The sequence below is a fragment of the Chroicocephalus ridibundus genome, chromosome 9 (genome assembly GCF_963924245.1).
Source record: "Chroicocephalus ridibundus chromosome 9, bChrRid1.1, whole genome shotgun sequence".
Taxonomy (NCBI): Eukaryota; Metazoa; Chordata; class Aves; order Charadriiformes; family Laridae; genus Chroicocephalus; species Chroicocephalus ridibundus.
Genome location: NC_086292.1, coordinates 1,305,806 through 1,333,800, shown reverse-complemented (window position 1 = coordinate 1,333,800; position 27,995 = coordinate 1,305,806). Strand labels below are relative to the sequence as shown.

General features: G+C 42.1%; 1 protein-coding gene across 2 annotated transcripts; it reads left to right on the top strand.

Annotated features, from left to right (window-relative positions):
• The first annotated feature begins 8 nt into the window (after nt 1-8).
• LOC134520354 (SLAIN motif-containing protein-like) lies at nt 9-27,995 on the top strand. 2 transcript variants are annotated; one of them, XM_063345573.1, is made up of 9 exons: nt 9-141; nt 2,749-3,476; nt 13,946-14,082; nt 16,591-16,740; nt 20,801-20,941; nt 22,884-23,201; nt 23,684-23,821; nt 23,979-24,297; nt 26,342-27,995. In XM_063345573.1, exons 2-9 carry the CDS (start codon nt 2,767-2,769, stop codon nt 26,406-26,408), a joined length of 1,980 nt encoding a protein of 659 aa, XP_063201643.1. In that variant the 5' UTR covers nt 9-141; nt 2,749-2,766; the 3' UTR covers nt 26,409-27,995. The 2 variants fall into 2 exon arrangements, with proteins under 2 accessions (XP_063201643.1, XP_063201644.1); XM_063345574.1 differs by lacking the exon at nt 16,591-16,740.

Sequence of the window (27,995 nt, the reverse complement as noted above, 5' to 3'; positions counted from 1 at the left end):
TCAGGGAGCGGGCGGGGGCGGGGCCCGAATGCGCGCGCGGCGGCGGCGACTCCCTCCCGCCGTTCGCCAGCCGGGCTCCGGTGCTCGCCGGGGAGAGGCGGCGTTGGCGGAGCGGGTGGCGTCCATCGGCAGCCGCGGCAGGTACCGTCTGAGGGGGGGAAAAAAGGGAGGGAAGGTGGCCGGAGCCCTCGGCTCGGCGTGGAGCGGCCGCGCCCCGTGAGGGTCGCCCCCTGTTGAGGGTCGCCCCCTCCTGTCCCTCAGAGCCCCGGCACCCCTCAGGCCGGACCCCCCCCCCTCCGGCTCTCCCCACAGCGCCTGGCGCCGGCTGCCACCCTCTCCCCGCCCTCGCCCTCCTCCGCCTCCCCTCGGCGCGGCCGGCCCCCGCGGTGCCCGCGCACCGGGAGCTGTCCAGGCTGTGGGGCTCCCGGGGGGGGTCGGGGCGGGGGATCTCCCTCCCCTCGGCGGGGCCGGCGGGGGGACCCCCGGCTGGGGCGGGGGGCGCGGGGGAGGTGTCGGTTCGCCCCCCCCCCCCCCCCCCCGCACCCCCGGCGGTGAGGAGAGCCCGTTAACCTGCCGGCAAAAACCCGGATGTCTGTTTGAAAAAGTCCAAATGATTGTCTCCGACACAGTAACGGCCTGAAATGTGGCTTTTCTTTAATTTTTTCTTTCCCCCCCCCCCCCCTTCTCCTGCCCGTTACACAATGAAATCAAGTTTTGCAGATTTATATTCCTTTTCCTCTCGCATCCTTTCAGCTTTATTTAGCTGTTTTTTGTACTTAGTGGTTGTGGGAAAAGGCTAAATGCTTTTAATCTGTTTGGTCCCCCCCACCCCACCCCATGAATGAAAACGCAGGTTTTTGCCGCTCCTCTGCCTTGGAGGGGAACTGATTTTTTCGGGTGACGGCTCTCGTTGCGTTCCCCCTCCCCTGGGTCGTTGTGTTTTGCTTTGGCAGTCGAACTCTCAAACTCCCGCTGGCGCATCCTCGGCGAGCCACCGAGCAAGAGCCGTGAAATGTCTGCGGAAATCACCCCGGTTTGTTACTCGCCGAGAGATCGGATGGTTTCATAGCAGCAAGGATGCGTGCAGGGAGATTTTCAGAGTAGGCTTATGAGTAGGAACCGGATTGCTGGGTAACTACAAATTAAATGTCTTTTCCCCAAGTCAAAATGACTTTAGCGATGCTCCTGAGAGGCAGGGTTTGGAAAGCGGTGCTTGAAGCGCGCTGCAGTCAGCTCTCTTCACTTACAGCTCTTCGCAAGTGCTGTTCATGTTCATTATTCGTTCAAACATAAGCCTAAAAAAATGCATGTAGAGGACTAAAATAAAAAAACCCCAAATCTGTCCAGTAAAAAAACCACACAACTAAAACTCCCCAAAACTATATTTTAAGGAGCTGTAGTCAGCTACTGCTGTTACAGTAAGTGAGTGACAGGGAGATGCTGGAGTGTGTATGGGGAGTGTCTGTATTTTTAATCTTCCTTGCTTTGCGGACTTTGTGTGACATTTAATTTTTGGGGTTTCCTCTGCCTGCCGGCAGTTAGACCTTAAAAATAGGAGAAATTTTCAGGCAGCAAAGGAGGCGGTGGGGGGGAAACACCTACAGCCACAAAAAATCCAGGTTCAAATGCAGTTGCAATGCCTGCATCAAATCTTTTAAACTTTGAATTGGTTGTGTCATCTAACTCCCTCATCTGTCTGCCAGTCGGTCTATTTGCCCTCCTTCTGCGAAATAGAAAGGATTTATAATTTTTTCAGGGGAGTCTACTTTACTTGCTCTGTGGAACGTTAATCTCTTATTAGGGGCTTTCCAATGAAGAGTCAATTCAGAAATGAATGGCCGCATTGAAACTGAAAACTCATGTAAATCACTAGTGTAGGGAAAAATCAGTGTTTGCTTATTATTCGGTAAGTGTTGTAAAGCTGTGTGCTAAATGCACCAGCATTATTTCATGTTTTTTGGGAAAGCCTGAACACCTGTACAGTTTAAAGCTGCTCTGCACACCCTTCCTCGGTCAACACAACCACAGGATGAAGAGTAGCACTTAAGACATGAAAAGCAGAGAGATGGCTTAATTTTGTGAAAATGGAATATGTAATCTATAGTGAGATATAGAGCTCTTTTTTTTTTTTCTTATTTTTGCTGTATTTGCATCAGAGAGCTTGCCTCTCTCTTTTCAGTTGTAACAGGAAAATATGCCAGTAAAGACATTAGTTAGGCCTATTTTCATGTAAGTGCAGTTCCTGTTGTTAGTCATTGTCATTAGTCTTTGGTATAAGTTGATACAGAAATGTTTTCAAGTTTTTTTCTGCTTTTCCAGGGTAAACCTGGTAATGAACAAAGGATGTTTTTACCATTTTCTTCATGCTGTCGTTTTCTGACGTCAGCACCTTGCTAATTATGTTTCCTGACTTTGCTCAATCAGGGCTTTTCTCATGTATTTTGTTTGTAAACAGATGGAAACTAAACTATTGTGTGGGATTAAATCAGCTTCCTTTTATACAGTCTAATTTGTAGCACAATAGTTGCACATCCTAGCTGTTTGAAACAAGCAATTTGTGTTTGTTGAAATGTTTCATACTGATTTCAGTTGTTCTTTTTCAATAGATTTTGATTTAATTCACTCACCTTGTACGCCAGTATAATTGGTTTGTGCTTATAAAAGTCAGAATTTTTAGTGTTTAATTCCAGTTTGCTTAAAAGACTGTGCATGTTTGTGGAGCTTTTATACGTTTTTCGTGTATTGCAGTGACAGTGTGCGTTCTGGATGATGGTAGTGCCTGGAAATGCCCCAGTCATACAGCAGGATCATGCTCTGGAGCCCGACTTAGGACGAGACTCAACGGAGAGCTCTGCCATGGGCCCTGAGACGGAGCCGGCATCCCAGGAGGTTGGCCCGGAGCTGGAGGAGGTGCGGAAGCTGCGGGAGCTGGTGAGGAGACTGGAGATCCAGAACCAGCACCCAAGAACGAAGAGTAGCAGGAGCGTGCTTGGGACAAACGTGCAGAGTGAGCTCCGTCCCGGCGTGGATAACCATGACTCTGGTCTTAATGGGATGGAAATTAATAATAGCATCAATGCCATAACTGAGAAGCGAGAATTGCAAATAATGGCAGATCTGCACAACCAATTAAGCAAAATAAGAAAAGAGGAAGGAGAGAACAACTGCCTAAAAAAAGACAGAGATGCCCAAATGCAATATAGTTGCAACAGTGCCACTGAGGAATTGTCTTCCAGCACGTGTAAGGTGGAAACGAAGGCTGAGGATAACGTTAGATGTTCTTCACGTATGGATACAAGCAATAGCACGGAGCTTATGGGAAACTTGGTTATTGCAGGTAGCGATCCCTCAGTCAAAATAAACAAACAAAATCCCAATGCAAAATTTGGAGATCTAGAAAGTCTTTCAAACAACACCGATCTGGATGAAGTGAAAGTGTTGGAACTTGAAAATTGCAACGAAGAAGAAAATAGCTGGTATGTATGTCAAAAGTTTAGTAATGTAGGGAACTTATGCTGCTGCAGTTGGGAGTTTCTGGGTTTAGGTGTGCAATAATTTTTAAGGGTATAAAGTGATTTCTTTACAGTGCTTGTGATTTTTAGCAGGAAGAATGCAGTTCTCATTATCGGCTGTTCTTATTTTTAAGACCATTGTGCCAGAGCATTATTTTAAAAAAAAAAAAAAAAATCAGCTTAACTGTAAGGCTTCTCTTTCCCCCTTTCTTCCTGACGCTGCTGTAGCAAGGACAAAAAGACCTTCCGGTCCCTGTTAGTGTGTTTATGTATGATGTATGCAGATGAATGAATAATGGACTTTTTAAACCTGGTGCATAACATGCATTTAAATACGAATTTTGTCAAACACAAGCTGAGACCTCAGACCATCTGGAATTTGTGGCTTTTGCTGGTATCTAAGAAGACAAATCACTTCCATTTCCTGAATACTGTTTCTTTGCAGTTAACCTGTTTCTTTTGTTTGGAGACATGAACTGAAACAGATCAATGATGTAATCCTTAACTGACCTTTCTTTGTAGCACTCTCCGCTTCACCAGCAGCCTTGTTTAGAACTTGGTTTATAAATCGGCACGTTAATTTCCCTTGCCCTTCCAAAGCTAGTTAAAGTCTGGGGCTAATTCCAGCTCATGCAATAGCTGTGACTTGAGTTTTTACCTAGAGTTCTTAATTTTAAGACTTTGTAGGATAGCCTCAGGGATCTGCAAATTGTGTTTCAAAATGGGTAGCTAGAGATGAATCTGGCAGCGAAGATAGCGCTGCAGAATGGTTGCTGAACACAAACCAAATCTTACATGCTAAAAATTCATTAGCCATTATAAGTGAAGGTAAACTTTTGTTTGTTAATGGAATGGAGCTCAATAACATAATGCCGTCAGCTCATGTTGAAATTCAAGCTTATATTAAAAACAGGTGAAAGCATTTTTGAGATGACAAATGAGGGAAGACTGATTTTCAGCATTAGTTAGTTTTGGAAAGGAATGTACAAAGTTAGAAGTGTTCTTCAAAATTGAGTTTCTTCTTATGTGTTCTTTTCCTGGGCATACAGAAAGTTCACTCACACCCCTCTCCTGCTGCAGATGGTACGAGTGAATTCTCATTTGGTTTTAACTTCTACTGCCAGTCGTGATTTTATTACTTTTTTTTGCATTGCAAGCTCTCTGTTAAAACCCAAATACTGCTGCTAACTTGATCACTGAAACTCTTTAGCATACTTAAACAGCATTTTGAGCAGATTTCTTAAAAAAAATAAATTTAACAAGTTGAATTTGGAAGACAGGCTTTATTTTTATTGTTTCCACATTAATGAAAACAGCTGGTTTTATATTCATGTGATGTGAGAGATTCTTCAAAGTGTATTGAGTCGGTAAAGAAACCAGACAGAGTCTGAGATTTACATGGGCAGTGAATACTGTCCAGTGCAATCAGGAGAGATTCTGCACCCAGAGGCTCAGTTTACTAACCTTTCCTTGAGTTTGTGGCTAATTAGGCTGTTCTTTTTACCAGGTACCCTTCTTGCTAGACCTTGTAGGATCTTCATGTTTTTGATAATTCCATTTTCTTGTCAGATTTGGCTAATATAGGCTAATAGATTAAAAAGAGGCACCCCAAGGAGGTTAAATAAAGGTGGTATTGCGGAGCTCTTGTGCAAGTTCTATTATCATAAACTACCTTTGATCATGTTGCATTGCTTCTGTTTGTTTTGTTTCCCTCTTGTCAAACAAACCTGGTAAAACAAGAAGCAGCTTTTACGATGTTCTTGTTCTAGAGCTCTTCAGCAAAACTGAAAGTGGGGAACAAGTGATGTATGTACAGTCAATAGTGCGTGGCTGTGCTTATTGCCAAATATCCTAAATTCTCTTCATAAGCATGTCTCACATACTGTCTGTGCAGATATTAATGCATTCGTATCAGCAATAACCAGAAAATGGTGATGGTTTAAAAACAAACAAACCTTAATGTTATATGGATTTAAGATCAAGTTTAATAAGGTGGCCTTGCTTATTAGGGGGAATTTTTGTACTACCTTGATGGAAGGTATCTGAATGTGTCGTGCGGTGCATTATTAGAGCAAATAGCTTACTATATTGTTACATTTGCAATAATATATGTTAGGAAAATACTATGTATTAGGAAAAAAAATGTAGCTAATATTGGAACATGTGTATTGTGTATTTTGATATTTATGATTTTTGGTAATTTCTGAGAAGTTCACAGTGCCTTTGTTTTTTCCTGTGACCGATGAATTGATAAATTTTGACAGCCCAGCCTTAAAAACAAGGTTGCGATTGAGCTCCTGTGAAACATGAGGTTTCATCACCTACATCACCTGCGGCAGCTGTAACTCTGTCCTCCTTTGGTGTCTGTCCCTTGACATGCTTTCTTAGGTCACTTTCTCAAGTAGCTATTCAAAATTGTAAATATCCTGGAGACCCAATCAGGTGGAAGGTGGCTTTCTGTGCTGTTATGTTCAGCATGATGCTTAACTTAGACTTCAGTGGTGTTGGCCCGTTACTGGTCACCAGTTCTTTCCCTTATGCTGCCCCTCATTGCAGGTCAGCTCCCGAGCGGTTTGTAGGGAGGCTGTGACCCCTGCAGAAGGGAACAAATGAGATATGCCTGCAATAGCCTTATCTTGTTCGTCTTCCTTAGCGTTTCTTGTTCTTAGGTACTCCCCATACATAAGAATTAAGTTGTGGTTTTCAGTGCATTTAGTTTATTGTTCTTCCTGCAGTGATTTGTGTTCAGCATTTTGTCACGCATTCCCATGCTACTTGTTTGGTGTTTCGCCAATTGTCAGTCATTTTTCCTGGTAAGACTTGGGAGAGAGAATTTTGACTTGGAATTATGAAATGATTCAAATTCCAACTCCTCTGAGCTATAAAATGTTCATATTAATATGTCATTGGGTGAAACAGAGATAAGGAAATGTCAGAAGTGAAAAGATTTAAACTTTTTCTGTACTCTTTCCTTTTTACTGCTTTAGACTATTTTTGCCTCCGTCTCCTCTGATGGAATGAGTACCAAGCTCTCTGTCTGTGCCTCACCTCCAACAACTTTAGGTTTTCTCCTTGAGGGAAGGAAAGAGGCCCTTGTACGTGTCTCCCCAATGTTGCTGTTGCTTAAGATCTTGATCCCAGTGGCAAAACTTCTACTGTTTTAACGCAGGACTTCAGATAAACTTTTATGTATGTTCTGCTTTTTAAAAAAAAAAAACAAAACAACAAACCCAAACCACGCTGTAACTATCAAGCAAATCTGTGTAACAGAACCTTTTCTTTATGTTTCTTTTAAATCCCCAAGTTCCTTTTAGAAGAATATGTAAAATATGATCAGTGTGTACATGAATGTAGAGGTCTACTCAGCCTAACATGGTCCTGGTTTTGTGGAGTGAGGAGGAGAAGGAATCCATGTGTCACTCAGGTGAATCTTGCGTTGCTGATACATCCACTTCTTGCACAGTTTTCCTTCCCAAAAGCCTGTCTTCAACTGAAAACAGGTTGCGCTGCCTTTGCCCCTTGGCTGTGTTGTCTCCCGCTTGACCCAGGAGTTCAACACAGCAAGTAGGGTGCCCTTGAAATAGTCTTTGTAGGAAGAAGCAGCATGGTTTGCTTAAATAAATTACTATTTAGGAGTTTCCTGGGAGTGTATGTTTTTAGCCTTAGCCCCGTGTCCAGTGGCCTTCTATATTATTAATGTCTTGAGGCATTTAATGCAACATACTGCAGGGTATCATTGTTCTTAGCTTGCTGTACCATCAGAGAGAGGAAAAAATTTTCTGGAGCAGTTCCGCCTAATGAGGATGTGGTTCTCCACAAAATTCAGGTACTATACCAAGATAGCATCATGAAAAAATATGGCATCTTGTGCCTCTAATTTGGGGAGAACTTTAACTCCCTACTCTCTATATAAATCCATTTGTATGTTTCTACAGGTGTAGTTTGCCTGTGATCCCTCCTTGACAACAAGACTCTACATGACTTAAAAAGAGTAATTTGCAAGGTCTTAGTTTCTCAGGCTGGTCGTCTTATGGAAACCTTCTAGAGATATTTTTAACAACGGATCAGTTAGCTCTGTTGCATTAAGTAATGTACCGATGACTTATCAAAAACATTCCCTGATTGTCTAGTTTGTTTGGATGGCGAGTTACCCGTTTGTGCTGGCTGCAGCTGGGCATTGCCGTGGTCCCTGTGGTGTCTGTCTCTCTGCCCACAGGCTCTGGGTAGCCGGGCTCCTCCATCACCCTTTTCTACAGCTTTTGTGTGGAGTGTTTTCCACAGGATTTTTCTCATTTTTTCCTCTTACGTTTCTATCATCTCAAGACCTGGAAAGTATTGTTTCACTGTTGCTTTCCACAACACTATATTGTCCATATTGGTATTTTTGTTCAACAATAGTGTTTAGATTTGAGATTAGAACAGCATAAGCACAGTAATAAACCTGAAAAATTATCTCTCTGAAGTCTGATATACAAAGGAAAGGAAAAACTGTTTGAAATACATACTCTATAAAAGAATTCAGCTGCCTTCTTAGCGCTTCATGGAGGTGTATCTTATAAATCTAAGTTGTTCTGAACATATTTAGCTACCTTAGGTCGCTCTGTCCTTGCACTGATGTATGTAACTCAAAGGTTGGAAAATCAGGATAATGTCTGCCATCTGTGGTAGTGCTGTGGAAGATGTATAATGAACCAAGCATGTGTCTTAAAAGCTGATGTTCATTTCACTTTCAGTTTTATTTACTAATGTACACGTTATAGAGCTTTCTGCAGCCTGAATTCTCCTCTTACGATCTATAAATTTACTAGTGCAAATATTCTACATGATTAGGACCTTAAATTCTCAGGCAATACTGGCTTGCACTCTTACAATTGAACTGATGTGTTACTAAATTGTGAAGGTGCTTTTTTTTAGTGCAGTGTGCATGTTGAGGAATTTGTGATAGTATTTTCTACGTTCTTGGGTTTTTTATTTAAAGCAGTATTTTCAAAATCAAACAATAATGGCTGTTAATGCCCATAAATCCTCCTGTAACATTGGCCCCAAAAGAAAAATCGTATCTCTAGAAGATGCTCTGCTTTTAGTACATTGGAATATGTCAGAACAAAGTGTAAAGAATCCCACAAATTTATTTTCAGTGCCTGCATTCTTAATGGAAGAAAAATCCCATGTTGTGCTTGTTGCACAACTAAAACTACTTGGCTTTTAACAGAGGTGCATTTCATAAAATACTTTATATCAGAAAGTGAAACACAGAGACTTGTAAGCAGAAGCTAAAGATGCTTTATCTAAGGGTTTCCTCACAGAAGCTGAAGAAAATCTCATTCATATTTAATAAATTATGCAGCAAAACCCCAGGACATCAAATTGAGAATATATGCCCAAATGTTTACTTTCTGAATTTTGTATTAGGCCTGTAACTATCTAAATAACTTCTTAATTGTCATTTGTTATTTGACAAAAGGAAACATTCAAAGCATAACCTTTTGCCATTTAAACAGAACATGCTTCCCACCCCAACTGCTGAGTTGTAGGAACAAAATGCAAGGTAAAGCGTTTTCAGTAATTGGGTATTTGTTAAACCCAAAAGACTTTGGCTGACTCGTAAACTGGCAGTTGAATGCGTGCTTAATGGCTTGCCTGAGTACATTTTTTCCAATGATTATTGGATTAAATTAACCTGACAAATCAAACAGCCGTAGAGGATAAAACTACCAGAAATAAAACTCTGCTTATTTTTAAACAGAGCAGAGTGAGTTTAGCTTATCACAAAAACCTCTTTCAGCAGAAAGCCTGTTCCAGGTCAGCTAGAGATGTGGTACGGTGTTAACCTGGCCTCTGTTGCCGCAGTGGTGGTTCCACGGTGGCTAACGGAGGATGACACTGTCTGGGGGGAAGTCTCTAGTAAAAGGGGACTTTTGGTTCTTAATATTGTGTCCAGAAAATATTCACTTCTGTTTGTGGGGCTGGTGTTTTTAGCTTATCAGCTGATGGTGTGCAGTGCTGCAGAAGAACAAGTTATGCCAGCGTATTTTGAGAAGTTAGCTGGCTAAATGCATTGAACCCTTCCCCAAAGCTACTTAAAAAGGCAAATAGTAAACCTGACCCTGTGAAATCAAAGCAGAATTCTCTTTTTTTATAAGTTGCCTGTCAGTGCTCTGAAAAATTGAGCTGTGCTTACTTAATTGAGTTTAGTGAAATTGTAAGTGAGACCATCTCTTGCCAAGCGACTCGTCAGCTGAAAAATGAGAGTCCTCTGGCAGACTGCAGAGGATTGGGACACCCTGGGAACAGTTACCTCTGCTCCATGTGGAAACGGTTCTAGCAGTCAAACAAGTGTTATCGTTTCCATCTGACAGTCCTGGGCAGAAACACGATTAGAAGCATGGAAGAAGCTGGGTAGAACAACTCCTTCCTGAAGTAGAGCAGGGGTTTCTCTCTCAACCTAAAATATGTGAAGAACAGTGTGACCTGCCCTGAGGAGCCTGTTGGCCTCTTTTTTGTTTGATGGTTTTATTGCTGCTTTTTGGGTCTGACCTGTAAAATAAATCCAGAGAGTGAGCACTTTGCTTTCTCTGTTTTATTGGATCTGAGTGGATGTAATGCTCATTTATCCGTGCAGAAATGCAGCAAGATACGCTTGTGGGCTCTTTCAGAAAAGATAGCATTGCGCATTCAGGAATATTTGTGTTCGTGTTTCTCAGCATTTATTTTGTCAATAGCAAATTAGCTTTTGGGTCTTTTTTATTTTATTTGCATGTGTGTTTTGTGTAAAGCTTGGTATGAAAAAGCTTCTGTATGAGACATGACTAAAAAGACTGAATCTCAACTCCCTGCAAAAGATGGGTCTGGCCAGGGGGAGGAGTATTATTAAGATCTGTAAAGGCATGAGTGGCATGTCAAAGGGCAATAAAGAATAATTACCTTCCACCTGTATCCCATCCCCAAGAACCAGGCAATATCAAGAGTAAATAGGGGGTAAGAGCTTCACAACATGAGGATGGAGGTGGTTCTTCACCCTGCGGGCCGGTGTGTGGTGGGACTTATTGCAGTGGGGTGCTGTGGGTGCTAAAAGCAGATACAAATTCAAAAAAGGGATTAGATGCCTTCACTGAAAAATAATTCTTTTGAGAGCTGTTGCATACAGAGAAACTCAATCTGATAGCCCCAAACTGAAGAGTTGTGGGAGTTCAGGACAGCTTTCTGCATCAGCACAGCTTTTGGATTGTTTCCGTACTTATCCTTGCCTGGATACAGGATAGGTCTGATGCCAGTGCAGCATTTTAAATATCCCAGTTGTTTGTTTTATTTTAGCCAATCATTGCTTTCCTGGATAGGACACCTGACAAATGAGTCCCATAGTATGTTTCTATATCTTTTAAACATAAGGGGTTATCAGAAATTAGTGGGATAATTACTAAAATATCTGATGATTTATATTATTTTTATTGGGGAAAGGAGTATTTTGTGAATTGAATGTGAGATGTCTGTGCGAGAATGAGTAACTGGAGCAGAAAGACTTGAGTTATTGCTAGAAGAGAGAGCAGGAGGCGTGTGCAGACTTCCCTTGTAATCTTAAAACCACCCTTATGATTGCTTTATGCTCAAATATTGGATTTTGCACTGAGAAAGGTGAAATATTATGCATACATCAGCACGAGAACAGCTGTTGTGAGTAGCGTCAATCAGTTCACAGAACCACAGAGTGGCAGGGGTTGGAAGGGACCTCTGGAGATCACCTCCTCCAGCCCCCTGCCAGAGCAGGGTCACCCAGAGCAGGTGGCACAGGAACGCATCCAGGCGGGTTTGGAATGTCTCCAGAGATGGAGGCTCCACACCCTCTCTGGGCAGCCTGTGCCAGGGCTCTGCCACCCTCAAAGTAAAGAAGTTTTTCCTTATGTTCAGATGGAATTTTCTGTGTTGGCGTTTGTGTCCATTGCCCCTTGTCCTGTCCCTGGGCACCACTGGAAAGAGTCTGGCCCCATCCTCTTGCCACCCACCCTTTAGATATTGTTCAGCATTGATGAGATCCCCTCTCAGTCTTCTCTTCTCCACCCTGAACAGCCCCAGGGCTCTCAGCCTTTCCTCATCAGAGAAATACTCCAGTCCCTTGATCATCTTCACAGCTGGACTCTCTCCAGTAGTTCCTTGTCTTTCTTGAACTGGGGAGTCCAGAACTGGACACGGTGCTCCAGATGCGGCCTCACCAGGGCAGAGTAGAGGGAGAGGATGACGTCCCTCGACCTGCTGGCCATGCTCTTTTTAATGCCCCCAGGAGACCATTTGCCTTCTTGGCCATGGGGGCACATTGCTGGCTCGTGGGCAACTTGTTGTCCACCAGGACTCCCAGGTCCCTCTCTGCAGAGCTGCTTTCCAGCATGTCAACCCCTAACCCGTACTGGTGCACAGGGCTATTCCTCCCTAGGTGCAGGACCCTACACTTGCCTTTGAACTTCATTAAGTTCCTCTCTGCCCAACTCTCTTGCTCAGCTTACCCAACCAGTTGTGTCAAGTGTGGCTGTAGCTAGGTTGCTGGTGACCGAGAGGGTTGTCACCTTCGAGCAGTTCACTAGATGAAGCAGCAGCGGAGTGGTGCTTGAGAGGAAGGTGGCGGTGGAAAAAATAGCAGTTGCGTGATTGTGTGCATGGAAGAACTCTCTCTCTCTCACAGGAGATTATGAACCATGAAGCCTGTTAAGGTGAATTTGCCAGATGCAGAGCCGTGCTTGCCGCAGGCCATGCGAACAGCAGAGCCAACTGAGAAAGATGGACCTGAGAGCTAGACTGCATGTCCACAAATGACAGCTAAACTTCTCAATTGGGTTCCTGTATGTTCATACCCCAAAACTTAGTCTCAAAGCATATTTATCAAAAAGTATTCAATATCCACACAATTTCAAAGACTTGGATGTTTTCTTCTTCTTCTGGTACATTTAATTCTAAGAAATTACATTGTGGCCAAATTTGGTAGTTCAAAACTTAACCTGAAGAATCGTATGACCTTATTAACAAGATAAAAAAAGTTTCTGCTTTCAGAAATCTCCTCTCTGCTTTTTAATTGAGTTCAGAGGGAATCAGCCTCTCAGACTCTTCCAGAAATTGCCCAGATGCAGGTCCTTAAGTTCGTCATCACAGAGCTTACTTTCCTGCCCCTGGATCCTTTCTGTGATCCTTTGAATGACTTCAGCAGGACACTGTGTTGAATTTCTTTTCGTAGCAATGCATTCATAGTACAGTAACTATATTAACCCACGCATATTAAGATTACTTAGCTGGAACTCTGATGTTAAAGTAAGCATATACGTGTTGTTATATGCAGGAAATTTACTGTCTGTGTGGGCAGATTCTGTTAATGACTGCACTTCTTGTTTCTATTCCTGCTGGCGAGTGATTGAGGTCTCGATGCCCTCTGTCTGAGGGTGTTCTTCTCCAACTGACGTGCAAGAATTAAAAACTCTTTTATTTTTGTGTCTACTCAATACTGATTTTTTTTTTCCCCCCTTACAAAAGTTTTAAGTGTGTTGCTATTTATATGTTAAAATATAGGGTACCTTTTTTTCTGTTGGGATTTTTTGACTTTAAAAATGTGAATGTGGGATATGTAAGTAAAATTCTTGAGGTGCTTTTCCATCTGGCTGCTATACCCTTGGACCATTCTTGAGAGATGCTGCTTTACACAGGATCAGTTGTAAATAATCCGAGACTATAAGATGATTAAATCTGTCTGTAGGTAAGGCTAATCCTCTACGTATATGCAAAACAATGCTAAGTGTATTAGAACTGTTAAAAATTTAGGCTTTAGGAGAACTTACCTAAGATTACAATAAAAAAAAAAAGGGGAACATCATACATGGTCATACTTCCTAACCATCTGAAGCTTTCTAAATCTTCCAATTAAATGATTTATCCCTGGGGTCTGTGAATAGACTTCTTGCAATTCATTCTGTGTCTCAGAGAGCTGCTGGTAGAAGACCAGAGATGACTGTCACCTGTGGTGCAATACAGGTGGAATATCCAGAGCTGTGGGGTTTTTAACAAAAAACACCACAGTTAAACTTCTCAAAGCAGATCACCTTGAATCTCAAGTTAGACCCACCTCCTCACCCTTGCTGTTTTGTCATGGGATGGGTTCTGGGGAGATGTGTGCAGGGAGAGGCAGGTCCTGGTGAGTATACCAACAACTTAACTTTAGTAGTATTGAACCTTGCCTTGCAGAGGCTGTGTACTTTCTCTGCAAAGCCATGTTTAAGTGAATTTTCTATTGTGTCTGAATCATAGTATGCAATTTAAACTTCAGGTTTTTTCCCCTGTTTTTAGTTTGGATAACTTTTCTGTTGCTTACTGTTAGGTATACTTTTGTAAATGCTACGTCAGTGGCTGCGTGCTTTGAGTTAATGAGCATTTTTTACTGTCTCCTCTCAATCCTTGCAAAGGCTCTATGTGTCCCCAAGAAAATCTACTGCCGATCAGAAAACAGACTCGCCTTTAAAATGGTGCCGCCAGGTGTTGGGTAATCCCAGTCCCGAGACAGAAGCAGCCTGCCGGACTCTTCTGAACAGACTTGATCAAGGTACGTGAACTATAAGCATTGCTTCTTCAAGTGTCTTTTATTTCCACTTGGGTACTTTACATTATTGAGAACTATAAAGCAAAGGAGACGTGACGTGGAGCTCCTGTAGTGGAGAATATCTGCGGAGAGCGCACTTCCGAAGTTGTGCTCTTGGTGCCTGTTTGCACCGTGTTTGGCATTGCTCAGAAACCTCCTTGCTTTTGGTTTGCGTTGGTAATGCCTCAGCTGCTGGGGGGAGAGAGTGTTCTGTAAGCTTAAGAACACTCGGCTGATTACAAGTAATAGACAAAACAAACTGAATGGTGATGTTTTGCCTCACTGTATTGTTTAAGACGCAAGTACAGGCATTTCAAATTAATTGTCAAATCGACCACCTTGTTTTTTGCTTTTTAATGTGTTCAGAGCCTAAACGCTACAATGTATTTTAGTGTTTTCAGGTTCTTAATTCTTTTGTTTTAAACATTTTAACATCTTTAATGTAAAAATATGTAGAGGTAAAAATGTGCTTCTGGGGAGTAGAGAGAATCATATGAAACTATTATTGCAGCTTTTTTCTATGTAGAAAAAGTTAGTGTTGCTGAGTGTTTCCAATGGTGATTATTCATACTGTATCTTACCATTGGTATTATTACCTGGGTAAAATAGTTGTCTGATGCTCAGAGCTTACAATAGCGAGCCGTTAATTCTGTAACTTGGAGAAATGGCGTCACTCGGAAACCTAGTTTTTATTACAGTTTTATCATCCCCTAAAAGCACTTTGTGGTGGCTTTCAGCCGTGTTCCTTAACCACTGGGGGAGAATCCCTTACTTAACCTGCCCGAAACTAAAATGCTACAGAGCGCTCAGCTCAGTACTCACATACCACCATCATAGGCAGCATTCAGGGGTCGTAGGTTTGTGGGTTTTCTTTTCCTTTCTCAGAGCATGGAAGGCTCGATCCCATATTAGCCTTTCACTGATGTAAGAGCTGTTAGAATAGATGCATCGCTTACTTCATTACAAAACTGAGAAGGTTATATTCTGTTTTTGCGTATCTTAGTACATCACCTGGAATCCCTCCGGTGGCTATCCTACCTGTGTCTTTTCAAATGCACTCTGGGTTTGTATGGAAAATGTGTGAGTCCTGGGCTGAACTGCTGATAGCCGAGAGACTGAGGGGATTGAAGTGAATAAATAATCCTTTTCTATGTTGTATAGCTTTCTAGATCATACACATACAGCTTCCCTATATAGGCAAGTGTGATTTACCCTGCAGCTGGAGGGATGACTAGTTTTTTTATTTTCTTTAGCAGCTCCTCATTGCAGAGCAGGACGTGTTGCAACCTCATCTGTCTAGTTTGACTCATGACCATCTAAACACAAAAGCTGTGGTTAGCAGTGTTTGAAAATGTGATGTTTCTGAGAGAATTAATGTTTTGAAGTTCAGTGGTGTTCTTAACTGCTGAAAATACACCCCCCAGTTTGGTATAAAAGTTGTAGTCTGCCTGGGTTTTGAATTGGCTGCTTTGTCTTCTAAGGGAATGCAATAATTTTGACTGCAGCTTGACCAGTAATTTGACCTTAGTGATTTGAAGTCTGAGAGGCCACTGTTTTGGTTTGGGTTGGGTTTTTTTTAAGTTTACATACTGACAGTGTTTTGGCACTGCTTGTGCTCAGGCTTATTTTGAGTGTAGCCTTGAAATTCCTGAACTGAGATAACTTAATGTAGTTTGAGAACAAACTTCATTTACTTTTTCAAGCGCAGAGGGTTTATAAATCTGAATGAAGATTCATTTGATTAACTCTCTACTTTCTGTCTGAAATGCATTCCCTTTTAACTGAAACAGTCTGACTTTATATTTGTGGGGGAAATAAAAAAGAAAACTATTTATATAGTGAATCTTCATTATTTTCTTAGCTAGTATTCTCCCAGTGTCCTTAGTGTTGTAGCTGCGTATTTCCAGCTTCAGTAAGTATGGATGCACTGAGTTTTGCTACCTGGCTTCTTTTGATTGTTTCGCTAACTCGTATGTGAGTCTATGCGCTAAATATTTCAGAATGGTTGTTTTTTCTATTAATGTGCTCTCCTTTTAATCTAAAGGCACGGCATCTTTTGTCGTTTAATGCTGTTTTGATTCCATCATTAAAAATTCAAAACAACACGTGTAAACATGAGGTTCAATGGAGTTCTTTAAAGTGAAGGTGGGGTGTAGAAGTGACAGATATTATGAAAACAGTCATCTGAAACTTTCAGAAATGTATGGCCTCTTTAAAGCCCAGTTTGTCAGTAGTTATTCCTGGAATTCTGAAGAGAAATGACAAAACAAGTTATAGGGGAGAGTGAGCAAGGGAACAGGCGCTGCTTTGCTTCCTGCATCTTGTAACTGACACCATCAGGGTGTCTTATTTGAAGTACATTTGTTACAATATTTAATCTTGTTTGACCTGATGCCTTTCTTTATCTTATGCTCTTTGATTTTAAAAATAATTTGCTAACCTTTATGGCTTTTTTGTATTTTTTCCTTCTAGCCAGTAGATGGAAAAACCTGTATTGCAGTCCATTGGCCTCACCAAGCGCACATAATTTGAATACAGAGACAGGCTCCTGTAGCAATGCACTAAACTCTCCCGGGCATCTCAAATCGACTAACAAAGCACTACTAACCTGTGGCAGCTCAGGTATGGCATGTCAGTAGAGCAGCGCAAACCTGCGGTGTTTAAAATGCAAGGAATATTACTAATTGACACAGGGAAAAGTTGTCAAGAGATGCAAGTCCACCGGTAGTGTTTTCTCCTTTTAATTTGCTCACTTGCTGACCCAGGTTCCATCTGTTACATGGGAGAAAATCTCCTTGCATTCTAAATGTCTTGTAGTTATTTCATGGCTTTGTTTTTTTAGCTTTCTCTCTATATATTTATAAATTGTACTAATTGTGAGTGACTTAAAATAGAAAACAGCTTTTGGGGCAAAGACAATATTGCTCTTGAATAATATTATCATACATAGGTGTTACCTTTATAAAGTTACTTGGATTTGGTTTTCTGGCCTGAGAGTTTGTGAAGTTTTCTTTTGAAAATATTGCTTAATGTAGAAAACAGCAGGAAGCCTTGTGCTTTAAGATAAAAGGTGTAGTCTCCAGGATAAGCCTTTAAATTGTCCGAGTGGGCAGCTAAACACAAAATAACAAAAGCTTTCCATCAGACTTAATTGTGTTTGGAGTAAGATTTCCTACCTTAGAGGCAACTTATACAAAATTCTTGTTCGAAGCCTGTTTTTGCAGGTAGGATAATGCAGCTTCTCCTAAATGGCTTGGCCTCAAGTCTGCCTTGGCATTTCAGCCGCTGCCGAAGGAGTCCACGTAGGCTCTTTCAGGAGCTTCGTTTATCCTTGATGCAGTTCGTGCTCAGTTTCCCAGTACAAATGCTTTGCCCCCTGGCTTTATTGTTAAAGGAATCTTCTTTAATTTGTTTGGGGTTTTTTGTGGAAATTGCTATATCCTAATTAGCATGTTTGAAAGCATAAAGCATGTTTAACAGTTTATGTCTTGAAACTTGATGTTAAATGAACCCTTTTTTTTTTTTTTTTTAAGAAAAAAAAAAGGGTTGCCTATGGATGTTTTCACAGCTGCAGGTATGCTTTGGAGATCTGCTGGTTTTCTGCTGTAAATAGAAATTAACACTTACCTCTGTTTTGCAAACAAAAGGATGTATGTTTATTCTTGCAAGCTGAAATCTGCAGGGAAAAAATCTCCAAATCAATTTCTTGGTTTTGATATGAGGTTGGTTGGTAATTTAGATGCCTAACCACCTTTTCTCCCAGAAAAGGTTACTGATGTGTAAAACCAAAGTGTCTGTGCAGCCTCTAGACTTCTTCATTCACTCTGCAAATCTGCTGGTGCTGTCAAGGGTACCAAAAAAAAAAAAGCCAAGTATAGAACAGGCTTTGTGCATGTAGGATTATCCATGAGAGTTCACTTCATCTGTTTGGTGGCTCTTCCCTTGTGACTTGTGTAAGTGCTAACATGAGTTTAAAGTTCACTGTCAACTTGATTGACTTGAATCTAATTTTATTTCTAAGAAAAATGGAGCTTCCCTACCATTCAAATGAAAAACATTTAACAGTAACTTCCCTTAAAAACTAAACAAAACCCCCCTTCTACAAAATCCAGATGTGCTGTATTTTGAAGTTTCTATAATGAAAACCACAATGAGTTCATCTTGCAATGTTGAGCCACAACGATTTTTCCCGATGAAAGAATGCAAAGTTTTTCTTCTCCTCCTTGACTGTTTTTGAATAGACCTGCAATTTGAAATGCAACAGTCAAACTAAACCCACACAGTTGAACTGGGAACTTTTGCTTTTTAAAAAGCTGTATTCAAGATACAGCTGCTTTAAAAATACAGTTTTTGGTATTAAAGGAGGTATTGGTTACAGCAGGAAACCTCTGCTTATTCATTACACTGCATCCTGCAGGTGCAATCCTTCCTCTCATTTTGGCTTTATTTATTTCAACTGCTTCCAATGCCTTTTCCTGACACCAGAAGGAAAGAAAGGGGATTATGGTACAGAGCCATGCAGCCCTGGTGCTGGAGTGTCTTGATGTGGGGTGTGTATTTGTGTAACACACACACACAGACATGCCTCTGACACTACAGTCACGCTGTCACTGCACTATGTCAGCATCTTGAGGCTTGAAAATCTTTGTGCTTTTTCAGGTGAGGAATTTGAGGCTTACTGGTACAAACCAGTTTGCTCACTGTCCATGTAAGAATTTTGTTCTGGACTTCACACCTGTGTTTTCTGTGTCATCAGTTACTGCTCTTCAAAACTGGTTGAAGAAATAACGTTGGGAACCTGCTGCTTTTTCCTGCCTGGCTGGAATTAACCATTGTTGGAAGGGGTTGCTCAGCAATGTTTTTTAGATATTTTGCCGAGAACAAACAAAATCTTTATTTCTGGCGTCATTGTTGAGAATTGTTCCATAGATGCACTGCCTTCAAGACTTCCTAGAACACAGCAGGCAAAACTGTGTAAGCTTAAGTAAAAGTCAATGGTGAATGACATCGTATAGATGCTTTGGGAGGCTGACTGATACTCTTGATTTGTTCGCTGGTGTGCTACAGGCTACTTGTTGCTATTAAAGTGATGATCTTGAATCCCTGCTGAGCAGGATTTGTATTTCTTAAGCCTACTCTAGCTGAAAGTGATGTTAAGTGCTCTTAGGCTCTTGCATATCTATTGGCTTTATCTGCTCTTCTGGCAGACTGTGGTTTTTAATTTTCTTTTTTGGTGGGTCTAAATCTATATAGTACTAATTGCAACCCTGTCTTGGAATTACTTTAAGGTAATGATGTACTCTCTCCTGAAATAGCTCTGTAAGTTATATGGTCTTATGTGTCTGTGGTGGAGGGCTAGTTACGCTAGGAGGATATTATGGTATTTTGTAACACGTGGCATAGATAATCATGTTTGCCATGTAGAGGTTTCACATTCACTAATCCTTCTGTTTTTCCAAAAATTTTTGAAGCAATGAGGTTTTTGGTGGTTTTTTTTCCCCATGTGTGTGGTTTTGTGGTTTCTGGTTGTTTTGGTTTTTTTTATAATACAAAGCAGTATGGTGGTTATAAAATAGGAAAAGAAGATGGAGGTGTGCTCAGCACTGTGTGCCCTCTCTCAAAGATGCTACCCTGAGCCAAAATGAACGTTGATGAAATAGTAGCAAGATTCTCCTGTCATTGCCTGCATCTGCCTCCATCCCATGGAGATGCGCTAACTGCGAGGGGGTGCTCAGCCTTCCCACGGCAGCACTCGCCCCAGGTGCCAGGGAGAGGAAGACCAAGGGCAGTTGTGATACCACAGCTCGGGGGGGGCACTTAGGAGCCTCCCACATTTGAAGGGCAAGTACCAGTATAGCCCCAGAGCTACACGCCTTGTTCTCATCTCCCTGTGGCAAGTAGTACTACTCTTACGCCATGAAAAATACTGACTTGCTTGACTTAAGAAAAAGTACTAACAGGTAAAAGTTTGCAACTAGTGATGATTCTGATGATATTTTTATTATTATTCTTCAAAAGGAAAATGATTTGTTCCTCTTCCTAATGCCTGACTTAAGGAAAAACGTAGCCGGTGGAAAGATCCTTCCAGTTTGTTTTTTATGACCTGCTGTATGAATAAGCTGTGTCTTTCCCTGTAAGAGAGAGTTTGGTTTATGATGAGAGGAAAAAAAAAAAAGGGATGAACCTCAGGGACGGGGAGGAGGCAATCTAGTGCAAACTCTACATTGCATAAGCAGATTGCATGTCTGATTTTTGTGGTACTGTACTCAGAAAGCCATTTGGATCCTTTTACTGCTATGACTGCTCACCAGCGCCCTACAAGCACTTTGTGTAACTTTGCTGCTTAATATCTGGATCAATAGTTGCCCCTATCTCAAACTAGGCAGAAATAATACTGATCTTTTAAAGTTTTTTTACCAAGCATCCCTTTGCCACCTTCCTGGATAGAAGTCCACAGTTCTCTCCCTGCACAAAGACGCTCTACCTCCTGACGACTGCAGGTTAAAATACTGAGCATTGTGTTCTCAAGGAATTTCTAACTTCTTAACTATTTCTAGCAACCACACCTCCAGTTCAGAACTGCACTGGTTTTATTACTGGAATAAATACTCTGCTGCTCATTCTTGGGTTGTGTGTGGCTGTCTGAATGCTTTTTATGTTCCTCCTTCCTCTCTCCCCAAAGGTTATTTGAGCATGCATTCTGCGCTGAGCTCTCAATCGTCGGTGGACAGCGAGCTGAGTACCTCTGATGACTCCATCTCCATGGGATATAAACTGCAGGACTTGACGGATGTCCAGGTGATGGCACGCCTTCAGGAAGAAAGTACGTGACGGCGATCTCCTTTGTGTTGCAGTTTCAAATTGTAGAGAAATGTAGATGGGTTCCAGCTGTTCTTCTCTCCCCCTTTTCCCCAACAGAAAATAATTTAATAGATCATTTGAAATGTTTGTGATTTGCAGGGGCTTCCTTTAAAATTCTACAGACCCAAGCAGTTGTAAAATATTCTCCAGATTATACCTCTTAAAGCAGAGGATCGTCTTAAAAGTATTATCCGAAACCCCAGTTTGTTGAATATGTCAGGACCCTTTAATACTCAAAAATACTCCATTGCGGATTGTCTCTGAAGTACAGGTGAAGTTTCCCGAGCAGCTGTTTCGTGATGGTGGCAGTTTAATCAGCAGCAGCTCACAGTTGCCCGCCTGGTTGCTGTCCCATCATTGCTGTCCCCTCACTTGGGCAAACGCAAGCAGCTGTGCGACTGTGCTGTATCGGTCTGGGGAACTGATCCGGCTGAAAAGATAACCCAGCAACATTTTTTGCTTGTACGCTTTTGTTTTTCTGAGCAGGCTGCTTAACTGCAGCCAGAAATCCTATCAGAAGCTGTCTAGGGGACTGAATTGTACAAGTTGTTTGTTTCGCAGAAGATGCAAGCAGTATTTCACTGATGAGTTGAGTAAAACTAAGAATTCAAGAGTATTAAAACGGAAGGAGCTGAAATTGCAATTTAAGTTTTGCTCTGGTAAAGTGCTCTGCAAATTTAACTTAAGCGTAAAACATTTGTGTCCCAGTGTGTGGGGACTTCAGGGCCCTGATCCAGTTCCCATTAAATCATTGGTAAACTTTCTACTGACTTCAGTGTCATTTGGATGAGGTCCTAATTGAAGATCAAGGTGGAACGAAGTGGTTGGATCTGTTGATCTCTGCAAATTAATCATTAATTTGATTTACAGGAAATAGAGAATGAAGTTCTCTGTTTTTCTTTTGGAGAACATTTACTTACTTTTAGTACTGTGCCTTTAGAAATTTGAAAAATACTATGATCTAGGAATTGGAATATGAGACTAAAAGGAGCAAAATACATAAGATCCTGTTATCACTTTATTACACCCGAGCACAGCTGAGGAAAAGTTTTATTAAAGCGAACAAAGCAAATAACAGCCTTTTTCTTTCTAAATTTGAGTATTTGCTTATGCTTTGTGATCACTTAAAAAATAGCGTCAAAGAAATCCTGTCACGTTACAAAGGTTCCAGTGAAATATGAAAAGTGCTTCATTCTCAGAATGAAGCTTTGTGAAGGGAGAAGTGAGGAGCGCTTGCTTTTTTTAAATCCCTGCAGTTGAAGGGACTGCACTGAGAAGAGGGTTTTTCAGAACTTTAGCTGACACCTTTCTCAAAAGTCCCTTCAACAACTAGTTTGCTAAATTAGTTCTTGGTAAGAAGTTGCTTGGATTTTGTTAGGCAAGAAGACTTAACTAAAGGCGTAAGTTGGGGAGGACCTGTAAATAAACCAGATTAGATGTACTGTAGATGTCAATAAAAGCAGGTGGTTTTTCACTTGCAGGCAGAAATTCAAATCTTTGTTTCAACCTGTTGAAATGCTGGTGGGTGCGTAATTAGTTGAACTGAAACACTCATACTGTAAATTAAACTCCTATATCTAGTTAACCTAGCAGAGCTTGCATGGCAATATATATAGTCCACAGTCACAGCTGCTTGTGTATGTGACGTGAGGAGTAATTCAGGTCAACTGGGATATTAACTCTTTGCTCTAATTAAACAGTACTGATATGGGTGACACTGTTCCAGTTTAGAGATTCCATAAGCTGTGAGTGTCCTCGGTAAAGAGAGTTATTAACTTTACTCTCCATCCAAGGTGAAACGAATCACTGATAAAATCATTGCTTCTGGATTTGTGTTGCAACTGGGTAAGGAATTTCTATTTTAAAGTACGATGACTTTGAGCCGTGTTGCCCTCTATCCCCAGGCCTCCGTCAGGACTGTGCCTCTAGCTCTGCTTCGGTGTCACGTCGCAGTTCCAGTGCCTCCCTTCACTCTCTGCGAAGAGGTACCTACAGCGACCAGGAGTTCGACACATACAGCCTTGAGGATGAGGATGATTATGACTGTTCCCTGTCGTACCGCAGCACTCACAGATACTCACCATCCCCACTCAGTTCCCCCCGATGTCAGTCCCCTTCTTCCACTGCAGACTATGGCAGGTCATCAACTACCCGCATCCGTCCCCCAAGGAGATCTGTGCAAAGCCCGATGCAAGACCGGCTCAAGTATGCGAATAGCGAAGGTAAGCTAGTTGTGAGCTTTCGATAGGAGTCAACGGAAAGAATTTTCATAGAATAGAATCACAGAATGGTTTGGGTGGGAAGGGACCTTAAAGGCCACCCAGTGGCACCCCCTGCCCTGGGCAGGGACACCTCCCACCAGCCCAGGTTGCTCCAAGCCCCGTCCAACCTGGCCTTGAACCCCTCCAGGGATGGGGCAGCCACAGCTTCTCTGGGCAACCTGGGCCAGGGGCTCACCGCCCCCACAGCAAAGAGTTTCTTCCTGAGATCTCATCTCAATCTCCCCTCTTTCAGTTTGAAGTCATTACCCCTTGCCCTATTGCTACATGCCCTTGTAAAAAGCGCTGTTGCTTAATGGAAGCTAAGAATTAGTTACACACTTGTCTACTTTTAAGTGCCTGTGTTTTTCAAGAGAGAGTCTAAATCGTTATACATCTCCATTGCTATCAGAAGCGGCAAATAGAGAATTTGCTCTTGATTTCAGAGGAGATGCGCCACAGCATGCCCAACCTGGCCAGGACGAGCCTTCGAGCTTTGGAGTCTGTACGGAGCAGTCGGAGCTTGGAGTCAGATCTGCAGGTGCCGAGCAGTCGAATTCCAAGGACTCAGCAACGGTCAGGAGGTCAGTGCCGTGTCCTCTAGACACCACTGTAGGTGACTTCTTTTTGTCTGTTTAACTGACGTGGCTACGCCCGAGGTCCTTAAAAGGTGTAGCCTGAAGTGTTCTTAAAATACCGTTGCCAGCTGGGTTTTGCTTTCTCTTGTTATTCCACTTCTAGGTCTGGCTCCCAGTAAGCTCAGGTATTCCTCCGGTGCTGGGCAATCTCCCTTAACCGTGCGGCAACCGCTGAAAGCAGGGTCATGCACAAACTCTCTGTTAACACCCAGGCAGCCGGTCAAAGCCTGCAGTTACACAAGTCCTGTTAGCGGAGTTCGAAAACCACAGGCATCTTCACTTAGTACAGGCTCTTCCAGCAGCAGTTGCACTACCAGAAGCAGTAACATGGTCACCGTCGCAAAAAATTCACCAATTAAAGCGCGCACATCTCTTGGAGGAATCTCGGTGCCCAAGAGCAAACCGACGCTACCATCCAAGAGGTAAGTGTGAGGCTTCAAGCCTCACAGACTCGAATGTCTGCCTGTATTTCATAGACTAGAAACACTTTTTTATACAGTTATATTAATCTTTGACTTTAAAGTATGATATGGGTATAGAGTTGGGTCATGGCTACTGATTAACTTCAGGTTTAGGGTTGAGGTTGGGGAGCCATTAAAGAAAGGGTAGTGCTTAGCTGGAAGGTTCCTGGACTTTATTTCTTTATTTGCTCCAGTCAAGGAGCAAAGGGTTGCAGTTCCTTTAAATACCACTAAAATTAAATTTGGTGAATGTATGTGTGAACTGGCAGGCTGGGACTCAGCAGCTTCTGGGCGAGATACTCCTTTTAACCATGTAGTCTGTGACCAAACCACTCAATACTTCAGTATTCCATCTGTTTAAAAAACGTAAGTGCTTTTTTTTTTTTAAACAAAGCTAATTATTCAGGAAAGTGAAGAGGCATAGGCTCAAACTTATTTCTATAAGCAATTACCATTATGGCACATATTTATTGGGTGCATATATTTATTTTGAAGGGGAAAAACTCTTGAAAGGACTAGTAAACTTTCTTTACTGTTAATATAATAATCCTCCCGGATGACCTACTTTGGTGCCTCTGTGACTTTGCTACTGGTAAAATAAGCTTGGTGATTTTTTTTCTTCCTTAGTCTTTAGTTAGGACTCCAGGTGGGCATTGTCCCAGGCCTAATGAGTTTTCAGAAGGTTTGAAAAGTAGGACAAACTGACAAGGCTTGGCTTATCTTCTGTATCATTGCTTCTGTCATCAATGCTTCTATATCATTACAGTGACTTCATACAACAGGCGGAAAGCAGAACATATATAATCGTTTCCAAAAACTTAGTATTTTTGTTCTTGCTGCACAAATCTGAACAGATATAGGGGCCACATCTTAATCCAGAAGGATGCAGTGGATTTTTGGATTTATTTTTTTTTTACATTTATTTCTAGCTTTTATTAGCTTCTTAAACATTTAGACAGTGGATATCTGAAGCTTGTAGACAGTCTAAAGCAGCAGCTGTTCAGTTAGAACGTAGTCAAGCTCTAAAGAATAAGGCCTCTAAGTAGCTTCTAACAACTTTATGCACAGGCGGCTTTATGCCATTTTAGTGTGTTCTTACCCCATGGTCCTAAGGCATCTGCTGCGCTTTTGTGTGCGGGAAATCCACTACCAAATTGCCAAAAGCTATTTTTTACAGCTATTTATTTGCCATACAATTGCAAACTTTTATGATTGTGGGAAGTTGACTCAGTATCAGAGTAATAAGCAGTAAGTACTTGTTGATTTTTAATATCCTGTCATAGCCTTCAATGAATTGTATCATCTACTTACTTTAAAACAAGTACTTAAAAGGGAATATTTAAACTCTTGTAGTAGTACTCTATATAGAACCTGATTATTTTTCATGTGTTTAATCACATTTGGAGAGAAGATTTCTCTTGGACTCAGTCATGGGAAAACCCCACAACAGCGTTATTTATCCTGCTCTGCTAAATTATTATGTCACTGTTCAAGTACCCAGTAATAGTCACTTAATGTCTCTAAACTGCCCCAAATTGCTGGTGTGTGAGCTGTGCAGGTGTGACTGCAGCAGCTGACCCAAGACAGGCAGATGTTGAGATTGTCCAAAGCCAGATGTTGCAGAAGCCCAGAGTACACTAAAGCCTCAAACAAGACAAGAAGGCTGAGGGGAGACCTTCTCGCTCTCTACAGCTCCCTGAAAAGAGGAGGTAGTTGGGGGGGGTTGGTCTCTTCTCCCAAGGAACAGGCCATGGGACAAGAGGAAACGGCCTCAAGTTGTGCCAGGGGAGGTTTAGGATGGACATTAGGAGAAATTTCGTCACTGAAAGGGTTGTCAAGCATTGGACCAGGCTGCCCAGGGCAGTGGTGGATGATGGTTGGACTCGATGATCTGAAAGGTCCCTCCCAACCTAGACCATTCTGTGATTCCTGTGCACGTCGACAACTTCCTGGGGACTTTGCTGCTTGTAGCTGTTAGTGACCTTTTTTGTGTGTCTCAACCCAGATTTCCCCAGTCGGCACAGACAGCTCAGGCTGCCGAGGATGATTCCTGGAAGGATGGGTGTTACTGACAACCCAAACCGCTGCCACCCAACTCTGAAGCAGACCCCCAGCTGGCTGGGCGGTACTTAAAACTGGAGCTCCAGAGCCCCACCACACTGCAGACTGGTGTATATAATAGTTCCTCTCCTTCAACGCAAAGTGTCCTCACCTTCTGCTCTTCTACGACAGCCTGACCTCTTCATGGTGGAACAGACAACTGCTTTACTGGGTTTCTACTCTTCAAAATGTTACTGAAATGAGACTTCATATGAAGACCGAAAATAGCCTTATTTCCTATAAACCTCTACTTGCAGCCCTTTGGAACACACAAAACCTTATGTGACCTGCTCCTGAGGACGCTTGCGTAAAAAGGCTGCTGTTGTCCTGTTGTGCCCAAGGGCAGCTTCGTGCTGTTGCTGTGGTGGGTTGCACAGCAGGGGCTGGGGGAGACTAGAAATAGTTCCATAGATGGTAGAAGTAAGACTTTTTAAATTCAACCTGACCTACTCTAATATTTGTCTGAAACTCAGCTGTTTGTTTGGTTTTTTTTTTACTTCTGTATAGAATGGATTTCTGCTACTTTTTATTGTTTGTTCTAGAAGAGGAAGCAGGTTTTTATAACTGTCATACACTTCAAGCTGTTGTATTCAAGCGTGTGCATCACGGTTCACCAGTGAAGGAGCGGTACACAATATTTGTGTGGGTTTGTGAACAGGCAGTCGCAGGGACAGGGGATGCTACTGAAAAACTGCTGTTTATCAGCGTCTTCATATCTCAGATGAGGAAGTTAACAAACACCAGTTAAAAGTAAACTTTTAAAAAATAACCCTCCCTGACTGATTTGACTTGAAGTGTTTCCCTTGGATCTCTTTCAGGTAGCCCCTAACTGCCCTCACTTTTGTAGTTTTCTATTGCCTCTTTGGCTACAGAGGATTCTGTTTCAGTGTCCTTTTCCTCAGCAAGTGCTGGATGCTACAAAGACACTCCTTAGTACAGAAAACATGCACTGATAGCAATGTTCTCCCTGCCATCAATGTGATTTTGATAGTGTAGTTTAATAAAATGTTCTGGTGCTGAAATACATCTGCTTTATTCAAACAGCGAGCCTGGCTCATGAGTGGTTTTGTGCTGGGAATGAGGCTTTTCAGGATCTGCCTCTGCACTTCAGCTCTTAAACCCTGCGCAGGTAAACCGGTCTCCAGAGGAAGTCTGTTATGATACAAGTATTGGTATTTACCTTTAGTGTCCTTGAATTTCGTAAGAAGGATAAGCATTAACTTAATTCACAGCACTTGGTTCACATCTCCTCTAGGAGAACATCCATGAGTGGCCCAAGCAGAACAAAATATGGGAAACACCACTTGCAAATAGGAAGCCCTGCAGGATGCTTCACAGCAGAGATCACTTTTTGCATCAAGTTTGCTTTAGAAAGAAAAAAAGAGGAAGAGCCAGTTGCTATCAAAGTGCTGTCTGAGAGAAGCTCACACATGTGTTCCCGTTTCACCTGGAAGATGCTGCCCATACAGATGTGACTCTGACTCTTCTCAGCCCCTGGTGCAGAAGCCCTCCCAGGATAGCCTAGACAAACCAAGGCTGGGTTTGTCACCTCCAGAGCT

Excerpts from the sequence above, each read along its gene's own strand:
- LOC134520354 (XM_063345573.1), top strand. The coding sequence starts at position 2,767 with ATGATGGTAGTGCCTGGAAATGCCCCAGTCATACAGCAGGATCATGCT. Across the intron at positions 14,083-16,590 it reads TCTGAACAGACTTGATCAAG|CCAGTAGATGGAAAAACCTG; the intron begins GTACGTGAACTA and ends TTTTCCTTCTAG. Across the intron at positions 20,942-22,883 it reads GGCACGCCTTCAGGAAGAAA|GCCTCCGTCAGGACTGTGCC; the intron begins GTACGTGACGGC and ends CTCTATCCCCAG.